Source organism: Leptosomus discolor, chromosome 5 (genome assembly GCF_034619465.1).
Source record: "Leptosomus discolor isolate bLepDis1 chromosome 5, bLepDis1.hap2, whole genome shotgun sequence".
Classification (NCBI taxonomy): domain Eukaryota; kingdom Metazoa; phylum Chordata; class Aves; order Leptosomiformes; family Leptosomidae; genus Leptosomus; species Leptosomus discolor.
Window position 1 is genome coordinate 38,076,730 of NC_141395.1, and position 13,023 is coordinate 38,089,752.

Here is a 13,023-nt window from a genome sequence, read left to right on the forward strand (position 1 = left end):
AACTAGAAAGGGGGTAAAAAATGAAGTAGCAAGAGAGTAAGATTTTTACATCTTCTACAAATAAGTTTAGAAGGGACAGTGGGAAGGGGAGAAGAGGAAAATCAATATTTGGGGAAAAAAAAGGCTGTAGAAGAAAACTGAAAATATAAAAAAGCGAAGTCTCTGTGCTTGGATATCCTAGCAAAGGAGAAATTTCGTAAGAATTTCACACTGGAGCTCTATATGCTCCCTCATCTGAGAAATCACATCTTCCAAACCAATAAGATGCCACAGACAGTACTTGCCTGCTACAGGGTTCCTGCAAAGAATCACACTATTACTACAGGTTTTATATTAGAAACTGAACTGTTACATTTGCACTGAATTCTTAACTCAATTTAGGGCTCAACAAAAGAAATTAAAAATTCAGCTTCTTAAAGAAGTGTTGTCTGTTACAGCGCTGAACTTTTCCAATGGCTGGCTTCACAACCCAGTAGGTGCTTTTCTTCTTAAATTTTGTTTACGTAATTCTTTAGAGCTGTTAATGACAAAAGACCAAATTGGTTGGTGGAGGTGGAGTCAGTCAGAAAATTAACTGCCCCAAAAGTAAAAACCTGTGAAAGATAAACAAACAGCACCATTATAAACAGCACCATTTCCTCTTTCAATAAAATAAAAAAATACACTGCAAAATACCTATCTGCTAATGACTTTTGTTATAATTTCTTAAAAACGAATTTTTACAATTCCATTGCTCCCCCAGCTTCTTCCACTAAACCTAAGCACGCTGTAGATCAGACCAACACAGAGCAGAGAATCAGATAGTGCTAACATGCAAAGAAAGAGAAACAAGCTTCTTTTCTTGCCTTTGAAACAGTATATCAATAGACTAACAACAAAATACCAGGAACACAGGCCTAGAAATTCTTTGTAAGTATTACACAACTGCCCTTGAAAAAGAAATCAAGAAAGTAGTGCTACATTTGGATCCCATACTCAACATAACGTAAGACAGAGCTTACAACATATTCCTTTAAAGACATGTGCAAATGGAACATTATTACAACATACAAGCAGTATATCAATGCTGCCCAGTCACTGAAGTTGGTCCCAAAATTTGTACATATATTCTTACAAGGAATAGGTAGATATGATGTTTGAGTAACATTAACTCCAGCTTATAACTAATTTCATTCTAGCTGTATATAGTGTCAGATTTCAGTGTAAAACTGGATATGAAGCATATTCTTTTGTGAGACTTTTTGGATAGACAACTAACAGTTGATCCAGAACTTACATGCCAGATGCCCTGGAAATCATTAGCAGGTTTTCGGTAGCAGAGGGGTTGCAGCCCTGCAGAACAGGGGAAAACTGCCCAGGCAGGGCCTGCAAGGAGGCTCAGAAGGGGCTGTGCTGGTGGGCAAGCCCATAGCAGAGCAATTGGGTGAGAATCGAGGAGCAGGAGCAGCAGCAGCAAGGGAACCACCACACACTGACCTCCTCCTCCTGCCGCCCCTCACCTCGGGGAAGGGAATGCGCATCACTGTCCGGTGCCCTGAGCAGTGCGCCCACCACGTGTGGGGTGCTATGGGAAACGGGCTAACAGGAGAGCTGGAAGGAGCCCCTCTGTGTGGGAGGGCATTTGGGCACAGCTGGGACGCTCCCGCTTCAAGCCCTGAGGCCTGGACCCACCCCACCAGTGGGACCCAAAGGAAGCTGCAGAGGGGCCGTGCTGAGTGTGAGGCCCCTGTTTTGGGGCGAGCCCCTGGCAGCACCCCGCAGCCCCAGCCCGGACCTGGCACCTGCCCTGGGGACATGAGACACCTGGTACATCAGAAACCAAGTCCTTTGGGCCCCCACAGTTGCTATAAGCATGCTGTGATTAAGTAAGAGAGGAGTAATCAAACAGTACTTGGCTGTTTGCTTTGCAGGGCAAGGATGGAGTTTGTTACCAAGTTAAACTCTACAGCTGGGTCTGCAGGGACAGGGGGTGAAGAGTGTAATGAACGGAGGTTTGCAGCCTTCTTGGTTTGAACAGTTTCAGCCTTCTTGGTTTGAGTGTTTTGTAGGAGCTTGGGGTGGAGTTTCACTGAGGTTTATTGCTGCCCACACTACTGCCATGGGCTGGGAGGAAAGAGAGTTTACAATGCACATACATTCAAACATGGACATTTAGGTTTGTTTTTTTTCAATATCAGAATCAGTAATTAAAAGTTTGCTCATTTAAAATTAAATTGATTTAAGTTCCCCAACAAAAAACTTTTTCTCACCTACAACAGCTAGGTAAAATATTTGGATGAAAAAAAAAAAAAATCATTTCCAGCTATTTCAGTTTCAATAAAAAAAAAGAGCACAGGTCAATATATTTTAATCTGACATCTAAAGTTATATTCCTAACCCATATTTAGCAGTATGAATGAAACCCTGGTACAGGACAGCATTCCTATTTCGGGAAGTCTTTATGCACACTTTTTATTTCATGTGAAAAGGAAAGCATTTAAATGATTTCCTGTATCAGGGGCCCATGAATGCCTATTTTCAAAGGCACTGGATGTATCCCTTTGAAGTAGATTTTTGTGAAATCAAGGTTATCTATAAAATGAACTAATGCTGCCCTGACTTCACAAGATGTTACAAAGACAGTTCGTTGTTGTTTGTAAACAAATCTTTTAATTAAAAACACATTTCACAGCTTAGCAAAAGAACAAAGCTAGCCATAAAACATTGACTAATCAGCAGTTCACATCAAGCACCAAACTCTTCTTGTCTACTGTTTAGTTGAAGCATGCGAGGTTATTGTGTATACACATGTGTCTGATTATTAGATTTTCTGTTCTACTAAACTATGTTGACTGTGTATTAAACTGTCATTCAGAAGAATAATGCCAAGTTTTTATTTAATATGCATTCAACACCTATCTAACCCAAAAGATTTGACATTCCCGGCTCTGAGATTTCCTTGCACGTTACAACTTGTCAAACCTTCTGCCTTTCATGAAAACCTTTCAGCCTGCTTTCAGCAGCTGAAAAAAATATTAACATAATTACAGGTTAGAAATCAGGATCCTCACTCTCAAGAACATTGCTCTGGTATTGTGAGAAAGAAGTCTTGCTCGAAAGCTGTACATGCGATTTCTAAAGAAAAACAGTAAATGCATGTGGGATCCTAAAGAAGTTGTAAATCCATCTTATGGAAATCCAACCAAGTGAGGTTGAATATATTCTGAAATAATACATGTATCCCTGGAGTGAAAACAGAATGTAATATAAAGCTATCTTTTCTTTCATTCCCTGGTAACTTCCCCTCCCACATCCTAGTGACAGGAGCCAAGAATTGAGAGAACGGAATTCATGGAAAAGCGATGTATAAAACATTTCAAAATCATCATATTATCAGCACCTATGAATTTACACTTATTCAAAAGTCCTCACATTAATCTTCTATGCAAATAAGACATTTCCCAGACTTGTAAACTAAGGTCTTAAAAACTGGAAACAATTGGGATTTTGTGCTTAAGAAAAATGGAGAGGAGTATTTAGGCCTGGCAGACTCTCTTCCTCCCCTTCCCAAAACCAGAATTCAGTTCTTATATCAGGTATGAAGCAAAATTACAGCTCAGAGTGGAAAATTAGGACCTGACTTTGCAAAAACAAACAGCTCCCCCTTATAACGTGGCTCAAAGACGTGCAAAAACCCCTTAAGCAGTGCCTTCTATAGTAAGGCCTGCAGAACTGCATTAGTGTTGCTCAATTAGCCATGAGAAAAAATGCCAGGAAAAATGGAAAATAATCTAGAACAAACAGATTAGATCTGGAAATACTAGTCATAATATCTTCTTCCTTCCTGTATTCTCTCCGCCTTACTGCTCCCCTCCCCACCAAGTATTTGTACTAAAAGCAGATTTCTCATCTTCTCTCTTTCCAACTAGCAATCTAAGGGGGGGACAAAAAGAGAGAGAGAAAAAAAAGGAGAAAGATTTACTATCTCTGCATATTCATTATAAAAGATTCCAGGCACAATAAACCCTGTGGGCATGGAAAAATATAATAGTGCCTCTTCGTCAGGCTTGAGGTTGCTGGAGGATAATCAGTAAAACATGTCTTTCAAAAATCAGAGGAAAAGCATGAAAATATTTCAGAAAGAAAAAAATCCCACCAAATGATGCAAAAGGACTGTATTCATATGGGGAGAGGAGGACTGGGGAAACAAGGCAAAGGAATTTTCACAAATAGGCAGAGCTACTTATTTTGCAGAAAAATCTACTGTAAGCATCTTTTTTCTCTAATCAATTAGGTATCTGTATTACTATTTGATGGAGTGAGCAGCCGTGCCTTCAAAGAACCCCGGTGATGTATCTTTTGATTCTGGAAGATCATACACACAGTGCATGTAGAAGAAAAACTTTGTACCCTGCAACTTTAAAGGTTTCCCAGATAACCACTTCAGCATCAAACTTCTTTGTGGTACACTGTAAAGAACCAAAAGTCCTAACCACATCAGGAACATACACAAAATGGATGAATAAGGAAGGATGTGGAGTTGGCCTGGAAGGATACAATGCATAGCTCACAGAGAATAGTTGTGTTGAAAAAACTTTGAGCTCACATCCTCCCCCAATTCACCTTGTTCAAAATCTGTGACCGTTTCTACAGATAACCTTCCATCTTCATGAACACAAAGAAAACCATTAAGTTCCAGGAAAACTCAGCTGGTGAAATGTTGCCTATGTTGCCTTTCAAGTGGTTGACGTTAGTTGTGAATTCCTGAAGGAATTACTTCTGGACAGCTTTGTGATGCCCTCCATCCACTTTGGTTGCTAATGCCTAACAGGGAGCTAGCGAACAGCACCTAACATCTGCCTTTGAGAAACCTGAGAAGTGCTACCATATCCCCCATGTAACATCTTGGGAATTTCCTACACCCAAAGGCTGGAATGGTACTAGAATACTCTACAAATTACTGATGTAAATTTGGTGCTTTGCCTAAGAAACCTTCCATGAAAACTGACAGGTTAAATATATTCATGAGCTGACACTAGCAGCAAAATGACAAAATTCCTGAAAGCAGACAACTGTTTTTTCATATTTCTTTCTAGCAAATACTCAAAGGACCAAATGTGTTTTGATTAAGCTCTTGAAATGGGATAAGGCTTTCCAATTACTCTAGGAACTAGGGAAGTTCAACAAGTACTGTGAATTGTCAACTAGAAGAACTGCCTTCACCAGCAGACCAAGGACCTTTCTCATCTTGAGCACAGCAACTATATAATGCACAAATGATGAACAACAGTGTAAATATCTTAAACCAGCTATTTTAAACTAAACTACAAAGGTATTGAAATAGATGGATAAAGACAATCTTACTTGAGACACAAAGCATTGAGATGCAGCTCAGGAGAGCTCATGTCAACATTCATTGGGCAAAACTCTTTTCAGGATAATGAGAATGAACAGGTTCAAAACGCTATAAATAGCTCCAGGTTTTTTCCTACCATGAAGAATTGGAACCGGAATCAACTTCTCCCTCCTGATGGGAAACAGACTGTTCTCAGGTAAACACAGTAACTGCAGGTTCCTCCCCCCTCGCACATTGGATTGACACTTTCTCCCCCCACCCCAAAAAAGATAAAAAGCACTACAGTCAGGACAACGACCAGCCACCAGCGTGATTATACCCTCAAGACAAATGCAACCAGTATACTGCGATATAGGCAAAACCAAAGCATTTTTCCCATTCATCACTGCATTAATAGAACCTTGCAACACCTACAGTTAAGCATTATGAAGAATATCACAGAGGAAGAGTCTTTCCAGGTCAGCAGAAGTCTTCACTATGAAAAATAAGTCACAGGCAAGGAAACAAGTATTCTCTCACCCGCATGATCACATTATTTCTGGAAAGCAGTAGGAGTCAATTCCCTAGGAGAGAAAGGCATTTCAAAGAATGTAAATCCACTTAACAGAAACAAAAATGGATGTTAACTTTGTTTGTTTCTTTTGTTCAGGTGAAATGTAATCCAAAGAGCTTTAAAGTGGTAGAGCTCAGCAGTGGTGAATAACTGATTTACCTATGTCACCTAGAAGAAAAAGTGCGGACTTTCAGCCACGAAGACAACTCTTAGGGAAGTTGGAGAAATTAAGAAAACCATTCCAAGCTGAAGATAATGATAAATTCAAATAAGAGTCAGCCTGTTCTCACTGCAATGTTAATTCAAGCATTGCCTCAGCCTATGCACACAGACAAGAATCTTCTGCTTAAATCAGGTAGTACTTTAACTCTGAGCTGTCTGGCCCAGCAGCACAGTTCAAACACCAGTGATTCTTGCACTGCCAATGCAGCAAGGCCTTAGCTAACACACACTGCTAACCTCATCACCGCTGCTGCTTGACAGTAAGAACATAAAAATGTGAAGAAAAAACAACCCACAAATAAAGGGTTGCACTGAGCCAAACTGTAGATGATCTATCCAGTCTCCTGCCTCTTAGCAGTGGCCACGATAACAGTATTATGACAGGGCAGGGAGGGAGCAGTGCTTCTCAAGAATGCTCCCTCAGCTGCCAGCAGCTTGGGGATTTCCTGAACCAAAGGTGGTGTCTTTGTATTTACTAATCCTTTGGATTTTTTCAGCAGTGCAACAAAACAGAGTAAGCCTTAAGTGGAAAGATAACTTAAGGAATTCAAAAGCCACAAGAAGAAATAAAGGTAAAGGACTGGCAGGCAGTTAGAAACTTGACTGTCCCTGGCAATAAGAAAAAAGAAAACCCTCACACAGAACTTTGGTCCAAGTTTTACATTATCTACTACCCTTCAAGAATCTAGAGCTTCTCACCAGTTTTTCTTTTTCAGTTCATGTAATCACAAGATAAGAATCCTAGAGGCAGAGCTATTACTCAGAAGTTCAAACATATCAGCTAGGAAAAGAATGCAGATTCTCCTACACTGGGAAGAGCCAAAAATGCTGGTTTTTCATTAAAATATCTCAAAAGGAGAATAATGCTTTTGCAAACTCAAATATTTAAGGTGATCCCGACTTAGTTGGCAAGTCATTATGCTCTGGTTGGACATTAGTACAGTATTTACCATTCTGACAATGTGTAAACGGAAATGAAAATTAATTTTTACTTTGCACTTTTCCTCTTCTGTTTTCCAGGCCTACAGAGTTCAACGAAACACAGCAGCAATTCGATAGCACCAGCTATACTGAAGCTTCCCTAACTGAAGCTATAAACATGTAACAGGGCACAGCTCTTTTCCAATGAAGCTTCTTTGATTTCTTCTGAACATTATGCTTTTCAAGAAACCGACAAGAAATATATGGGTTTAAATCTTTATTTTTCCTCAAACACCAGTGTCACTCTTAATGCTTTCTAGAAAATTGCTAACAGCAGAGAGTATAAGAGAGCAGGAAACACAAAACCAGTCCTGACTTCAAGTGCTAGAAATGTAGGTGCCATGAAGCTCCTACCAAGCTGCTATGTTTGTATGAAGCTCTGTTCTGTGTGTCACTGTCCTGACTATCACATCCTAACAGACCTTAAGACATACTCCATTCTCTCCAGCTGTAGGAAGGGGAAAGCAGCCATCCTTTCATGACTTTCTAAAATTTCTTGACCAAAGAGATGTGTTAATAGTGTATAAGGTCGGGGGGGAAGAAAAGAAAAAAAAGAAGCTGTACCACCATCAGGGAAAGATTTTAGTATTTTTACTATTATCCACCACTGATTTCCAAAGCTACAATAATTCGTACTGACAGGATCCCTGCCAATTCAAGACAGTATCAGTTAATTATATTAATTTCCCTGTGGTTTTTCTTGAAAAAGATACCAGCAACAATAAAAACACCCCTGCTAGCTTCATTCCCAGTAGAACAACTTCAGTAAGTACATTAACATTTTTAAAATTATAATTCAAAGAACTAAACTTTTTCAATACACAACCCCCAAATAGTAGATTGCTTGACACCTGCATCAAATGATCACTTCTACTCTCTATCACATTGTACTGGATTTCAAGATCCTAACGTTGACTAACTCTTAATAACTTCAGAATAAAAGTAAAGTTATTTTCATACTGGCCAAAAATACCATTTACAGCACCATCTGAGTATTGCATAATTAAGAGACTAATGTAATGCAAACTGATAGAGTGCAGTACAAAATCCAGCTCTCTACAGTCTACTAAAGTAACTGGTCCTTAAATGCTGTACTTAGAAGTTCTTCCTTTCTGTCTGGCCCCTGCCAAACCTAGCTCACACAGGCAGCCCTGCTGATTTCAGTAAGACTATCTACTGAGTGAGGTTACTCACACAAGAAGGAATCTGCAGAGGTCTAGACCCTTCCATCTTGATTTATAAGCATGAAGCACAAGAGTCTAGCAGGAATTTAACACTTACGCTTCCACAGTTGTTCTTACAGTCTGTTCCTCAAGATCTTCATCTGAGCTGCTACAAGTTGCATCAGAGTCCAGGTCCTTCTCCACGCGAGACAGCAGCCCTCCAGTAGAAAGTGCAAACCCCCGGATTTCACCTGGTGCAACACTAACTCCGTTCTGTACATCCGTACTCGAACTACTCTCCAAAGTAGTTGCGCTGTTTTCTGGCCAACCTTCAGTGTACCTGAGGGAGCTAGTGCTCAAAAATCTGGTTGGCTCATGGAAAACCTTCATTCTTTGTAGCTGATGTTTCACAAAGCATTTCAGCTGCTGATCACAGTGTTTGATAACATGCTTTGCCAGGAGCATTTGTAAACGCTTCTGAGTTCTTTTGGCACGACTGATTTCCATTTGTTGCTTAGTGACACACTGGAGTAAGCGAGCATACACCTCCTCCGGGGTGCAGCTCAAAATCCCTTCTGAAGGCCCGTGAAGAATTTGGTGTAATAAATCCCCTTTTATTGTTTCAGTGCAGACTTCCAAAGCCCTACCCAAAAAACCATTCTTCTTGTACCATTTACCATTTAAAAGCTGCATTTCTTCTGCATTACTGGATTCAGTTACATTTGAATCCAAAAGTCTCTGCGTTTCTGCCAAACTCGGAGATGTGGTCTCTGCAAATGTTTCCCCTTTGACCTGTTTCCCAGGTTCCAAATGACTAAACTGACCAAATGATGTGTCAGCACCATTATGTAATGAATTTCTCATCTTGGAGTAGTCAGGCTCTCCCGCTTTCATTTGCTTACCGGTTTTGTTGCTAAACGCAGAATTTGTACTCATTAACAAGACAGACTGATAGCGCTTGGAGGATGGTGGAGAACCAAAATGCTGCACACTGAAGATATCATTCCTGAGGTTGGACTCAGCAGTGGGGAACCCCAGGACTGAGCAAGTAATCTGTGCGATGGAGTCCTCTTTTATCTTCTCTTCCACTGCTCTGGAATTTTCCATGCACAAAGCTGTATCAGACTCCATAGCTCTAGAGGACAAAGAAGGTGACAAGTGGATACCATGACCTTTTGTTGCTGCCTCTCTGAGGGCTGGTGTCATTATAGCTACGGTAGGTAGTTTACAGCAAACCTGAAAATAACATGGGCCATGTAAATTTTCTCATTTTCATGACACAGTATAAATACAACAACTCTGTCAGGCATTTCATTCTTTCAACATTTCAATATTATTCAAAGATTCCATAAAAAAGGACATTATCTAAAGAACACAGACAGGCTACACTCCCTCCCAAGTGAAACAAGAACACTCTTTCTGGTTTTGGTTTATTTCATTCAGAGGTTGTTACATGTGCAACAAAAGCCTTTACCTCTCAGGGAAGTACGTGTTCATACCTCATTGCATTTCTGATCCTATCAGTCTGAGAAATAAGACTCACAAAGTTCAAGACTGCCATGTAACCCAGCCCAAACTGAAAAACATGACCATAAGCCATGTGACTGGAAGGGTGCATTTTAAAATATGTGTGCAAGTGAATGTCTATGTTTATGCAAACACACAGAGACACACATCTATACATTCCCAGTCCAGAATTCTGGATGGATTTTATTTTAATCTGCTCTGGAGATAAGTTACTTTTTGTGTTGCATTTGGTTTTCATTGAAGTTTTTTTTTTTTTTTTTTAATATACTTAAGTGAGTCAACATCAACAGTATCACAGGAATGGGAGCTATGCAGCTACCTATTACAAGTTCAGCAAAACAGAAGACCTACCACACCATGGGACACTCTGAAATAAACTCACAGGCACTACTGGGAGAACTATATTTAATGCAAATCTATATAAAGCAAGCAGTTGATTAATTAATTTATTGTATATTCTCACACATACACTTTAGAAACCAATCATCAAGGCTAATGCTTTAAAAACAGAGAACTGTTAAGTTCTAAATGTTTCCTTAAAATAAATAAATAAAAATCTTTCCTGTGTCTTTGTATCCAGTTCTCTATTCATCAGGCACTGCCTGCATAATACAAGCACACTATTCTTTGATAACAGTTTGAGTAAAGGCAAACAGTTTTCCTTTAGAAACCCTTTTGCCTGTGGCTTGCCATAGCATACACGAAGGTTTCCCAGACTTTGGGATCAAAAGACCAGTATCAGCCTTCACCACTTGTTGTCACCAGCTATGCTGCCATGTCATACTATATTTATTCCACAGCCTACAGAGCAGGAATCATTGCCTTACACTGTACTTTCACTTTGTTTAGGAGATGGTTAAATAAACCCAACAAAAGATTTAATTGAATATGGCCTGCAGAAGCCTAAAAGATAAGCTTACTCTCAGTTCTTCATTAAGAAGCTAGAGACAAAACCAGAAACAATGAGTAGAAACGAAAATGAGTGCAGCACAGTAATTCCACAGTAAATTCTCTGTTTAGCAAGCCTACTAGTTGAGCAGCATTTCCATTGCCCTCCTTTCAACGTCTTCAGTTTCTTTGATCTCCACAGCAACTGCCTAGCTCAGCAATTTTCAATGCACAGATCCCATAAGGGGTCAATGATTCCGAGACTGCCATGTATGGATCTTAAGAAAAGCAAACTCCCTGTCTGAAGTCTTAGCTTGTTTATAACTACAGGTTTTATGCTTAAGGTGCAAACATTGAATGGAGATGTGGAAACCTAAGGAGTGAGAAGTACCAGTCTGGATGCTGTCTCCTTAACCCTCAAAACACAAAGAAAAACTTAAAGAGCCACATGCTCCAGTACTGCCTTAACACTATCCATATGCTTTATTCACCTTTCACTGCTCCACATATACTTCAATCATGAGGTTTTCATCTCTGGACATCACCTATCCAGCATCACAGAGGCCAGGTTTGGTGGTCCTAATGCTAATCCTAAATGATATTATTAAAATCCACAGGATTTTAGCCTTTCTTAACAAGCCAATGACTTCAGACCATAGAGGAATTCAGCACAAAGTCCTGCCCAGTGGACAGACAGTAAGAGCCCTGTTACTAGGACTGGACAGGAAAATGCACTGATGAGAGCTGGAGCCCCATATCACAAAGGCTCTGGTGACTCAGCAACGCTCTCAGCATCTGGCTGACTCATGGATTACTGTCTTTCCACTCTTGCACGAGCTAGCAGGCACAAGAATTTTTAAATCCAAAGGAGTATGGATTCAGACACCTATGCCTCCCCACCCGCCTCAGCATATGGCAAATAACTCTAGTAAGTCAAAGCGATTTAGCATGGCTAAAACATAAGGTAGAGATAACCGAAGCCCGCACTTTCTCTGTGGTGTTCCTATGAACACCAAGGAGCACCCATGTTAGATTTGTCCCTGGGAACTCCAAGAAGCTCTCTCAGAAAACTGCTGTCAGCCTGGTATCTACATACACCAAGCAATGCATTTATAACTGTTCCAACTTTACCATCTACCTTCCTTAACCCAAGTGGTTTAACAGTCTCAGATTGCTGCTCCTGAAAGCCAGAAAATGTCCACACACAGCAGAGCTGCTGCTCAAGCAAACAAGAAGTCTGGAGATATCTATCTCATATCCATATGACGATAGAGGCTACTCAAAAAATGGGCACAAAATTTTTGGAGTGCTGTGTTTTAACTTGATCATATTCCCTCAAACATTACATGCCCTTCTGGTACAGTTTCAAACTTCCTACACTGCAATGAATACCATTAGCAATTTTTTTTTTTTTTTCCACTTTGAGAGACATTTTTTCCCTCTTTTAAGGTAAAGAGGTGAAGAAATCAAAGTACTCTCAAATTGAACCACAAACATTAAACCAAAGAGCACCAACAAACCACTAACTAATCAGGAGTTCCTGACAGAACACACTTAAATTACAATATAGCTAAAAAAAATAAATAAAATGCTTTTGAAGGAATTACTCAATTAACCATGTACCCAGCAACTTGCAAACTTCACACGATGTTTCTGCCCTGAAGACGGTCGTGTGAGACACTTCAGGTGTGTTCCTCTCATTTCAGTGACATCAAAAAGACTTTATAATAGCTGGTACTCTCCCAGTCTCCAGTCCTTGGCATTTCTGCAAGAAGTTCACACACGCACACATACACACACACAAAGTCACTGGTATATGAGCAAAACAAAGTATCAGCTGCAAAAAAATTAAAAACAAATTTTAGTACAAGTACTTGGCTCACCGAGAATTGTACAACTTTCATTTTGACACATTTTATTTCATTTTGGCAGAAAGCAGCAAAAATAATTTCACTCCACCCTTATTGGAAGTGAGTTTATAAAAGCAAACCTATTATCTTCTGGGGGGGGGGGAAAAGTGCAAAGGGAGGGAAGACAAGTACTGCAACATGATATTCAGAAAGAGTCTGTATTTTCATTCCGGGAAAAGCTTTTTTGTCACAGGTAAACCATTCAAGGATTTTTTCCATTGTGTACTACTTGAGGTTTCAAAACCAGAACAGCTGAAACGCTACTAAACTGGCAAACAGTTTGCTTTTCATCTGCTGAATACGCACTCAACTTCAAAGACTAAAAAATACCGCAAAAAGAAAAGCTGACATAAAATAAGTACCGGGGAAGGGAAGAAAAAAGTACCAGACACGCACAGTATAGCAACTGATGTTTAATGTGACTTTATGCTTATCTTCCCCTAA

The 13,023-nt window shown here is 39.9% G+C and overlaps 1 protein-coding gene across 3 annotated transcripts in view; it reads right to left on the reverse strand.

Annotated features, from left to right (window-relative positions):
- KANSL1L (KAT8 regulatory NSL complex subunit 1 like) overlaps positions 1-12,323 on the reverse strand; it is a 61,022-nt gene extending 48,699 nt beyond the window's left edge. The window contains exons 1-2 of one of the 3 annotated variants that reach the window (XM_086465034.1): positions 12,293-12,323; positions 8,373-9,389 (exon numbers count right to left, since the gene is read on the reverse strand). In XM_086465034.1, coding sequence (XP_086321160.1) covers positions 8,373-9,385 — 1,013 coding nt within the window. In that variant the 5' untranslated portion in view covers positions 9,386-9,389; positions 12,293-12,323. Of the gene's footprint in view, positions 1-8,372; positions 9,476-12,292 lie in introns of those variants that run through there. The other 2 variants (XR_015183491.1, XM_009951202.2) reach the window with 2 other exon arrangements.
- Positions 12,324-13,023: the final 700 nt, after the last annotated feature.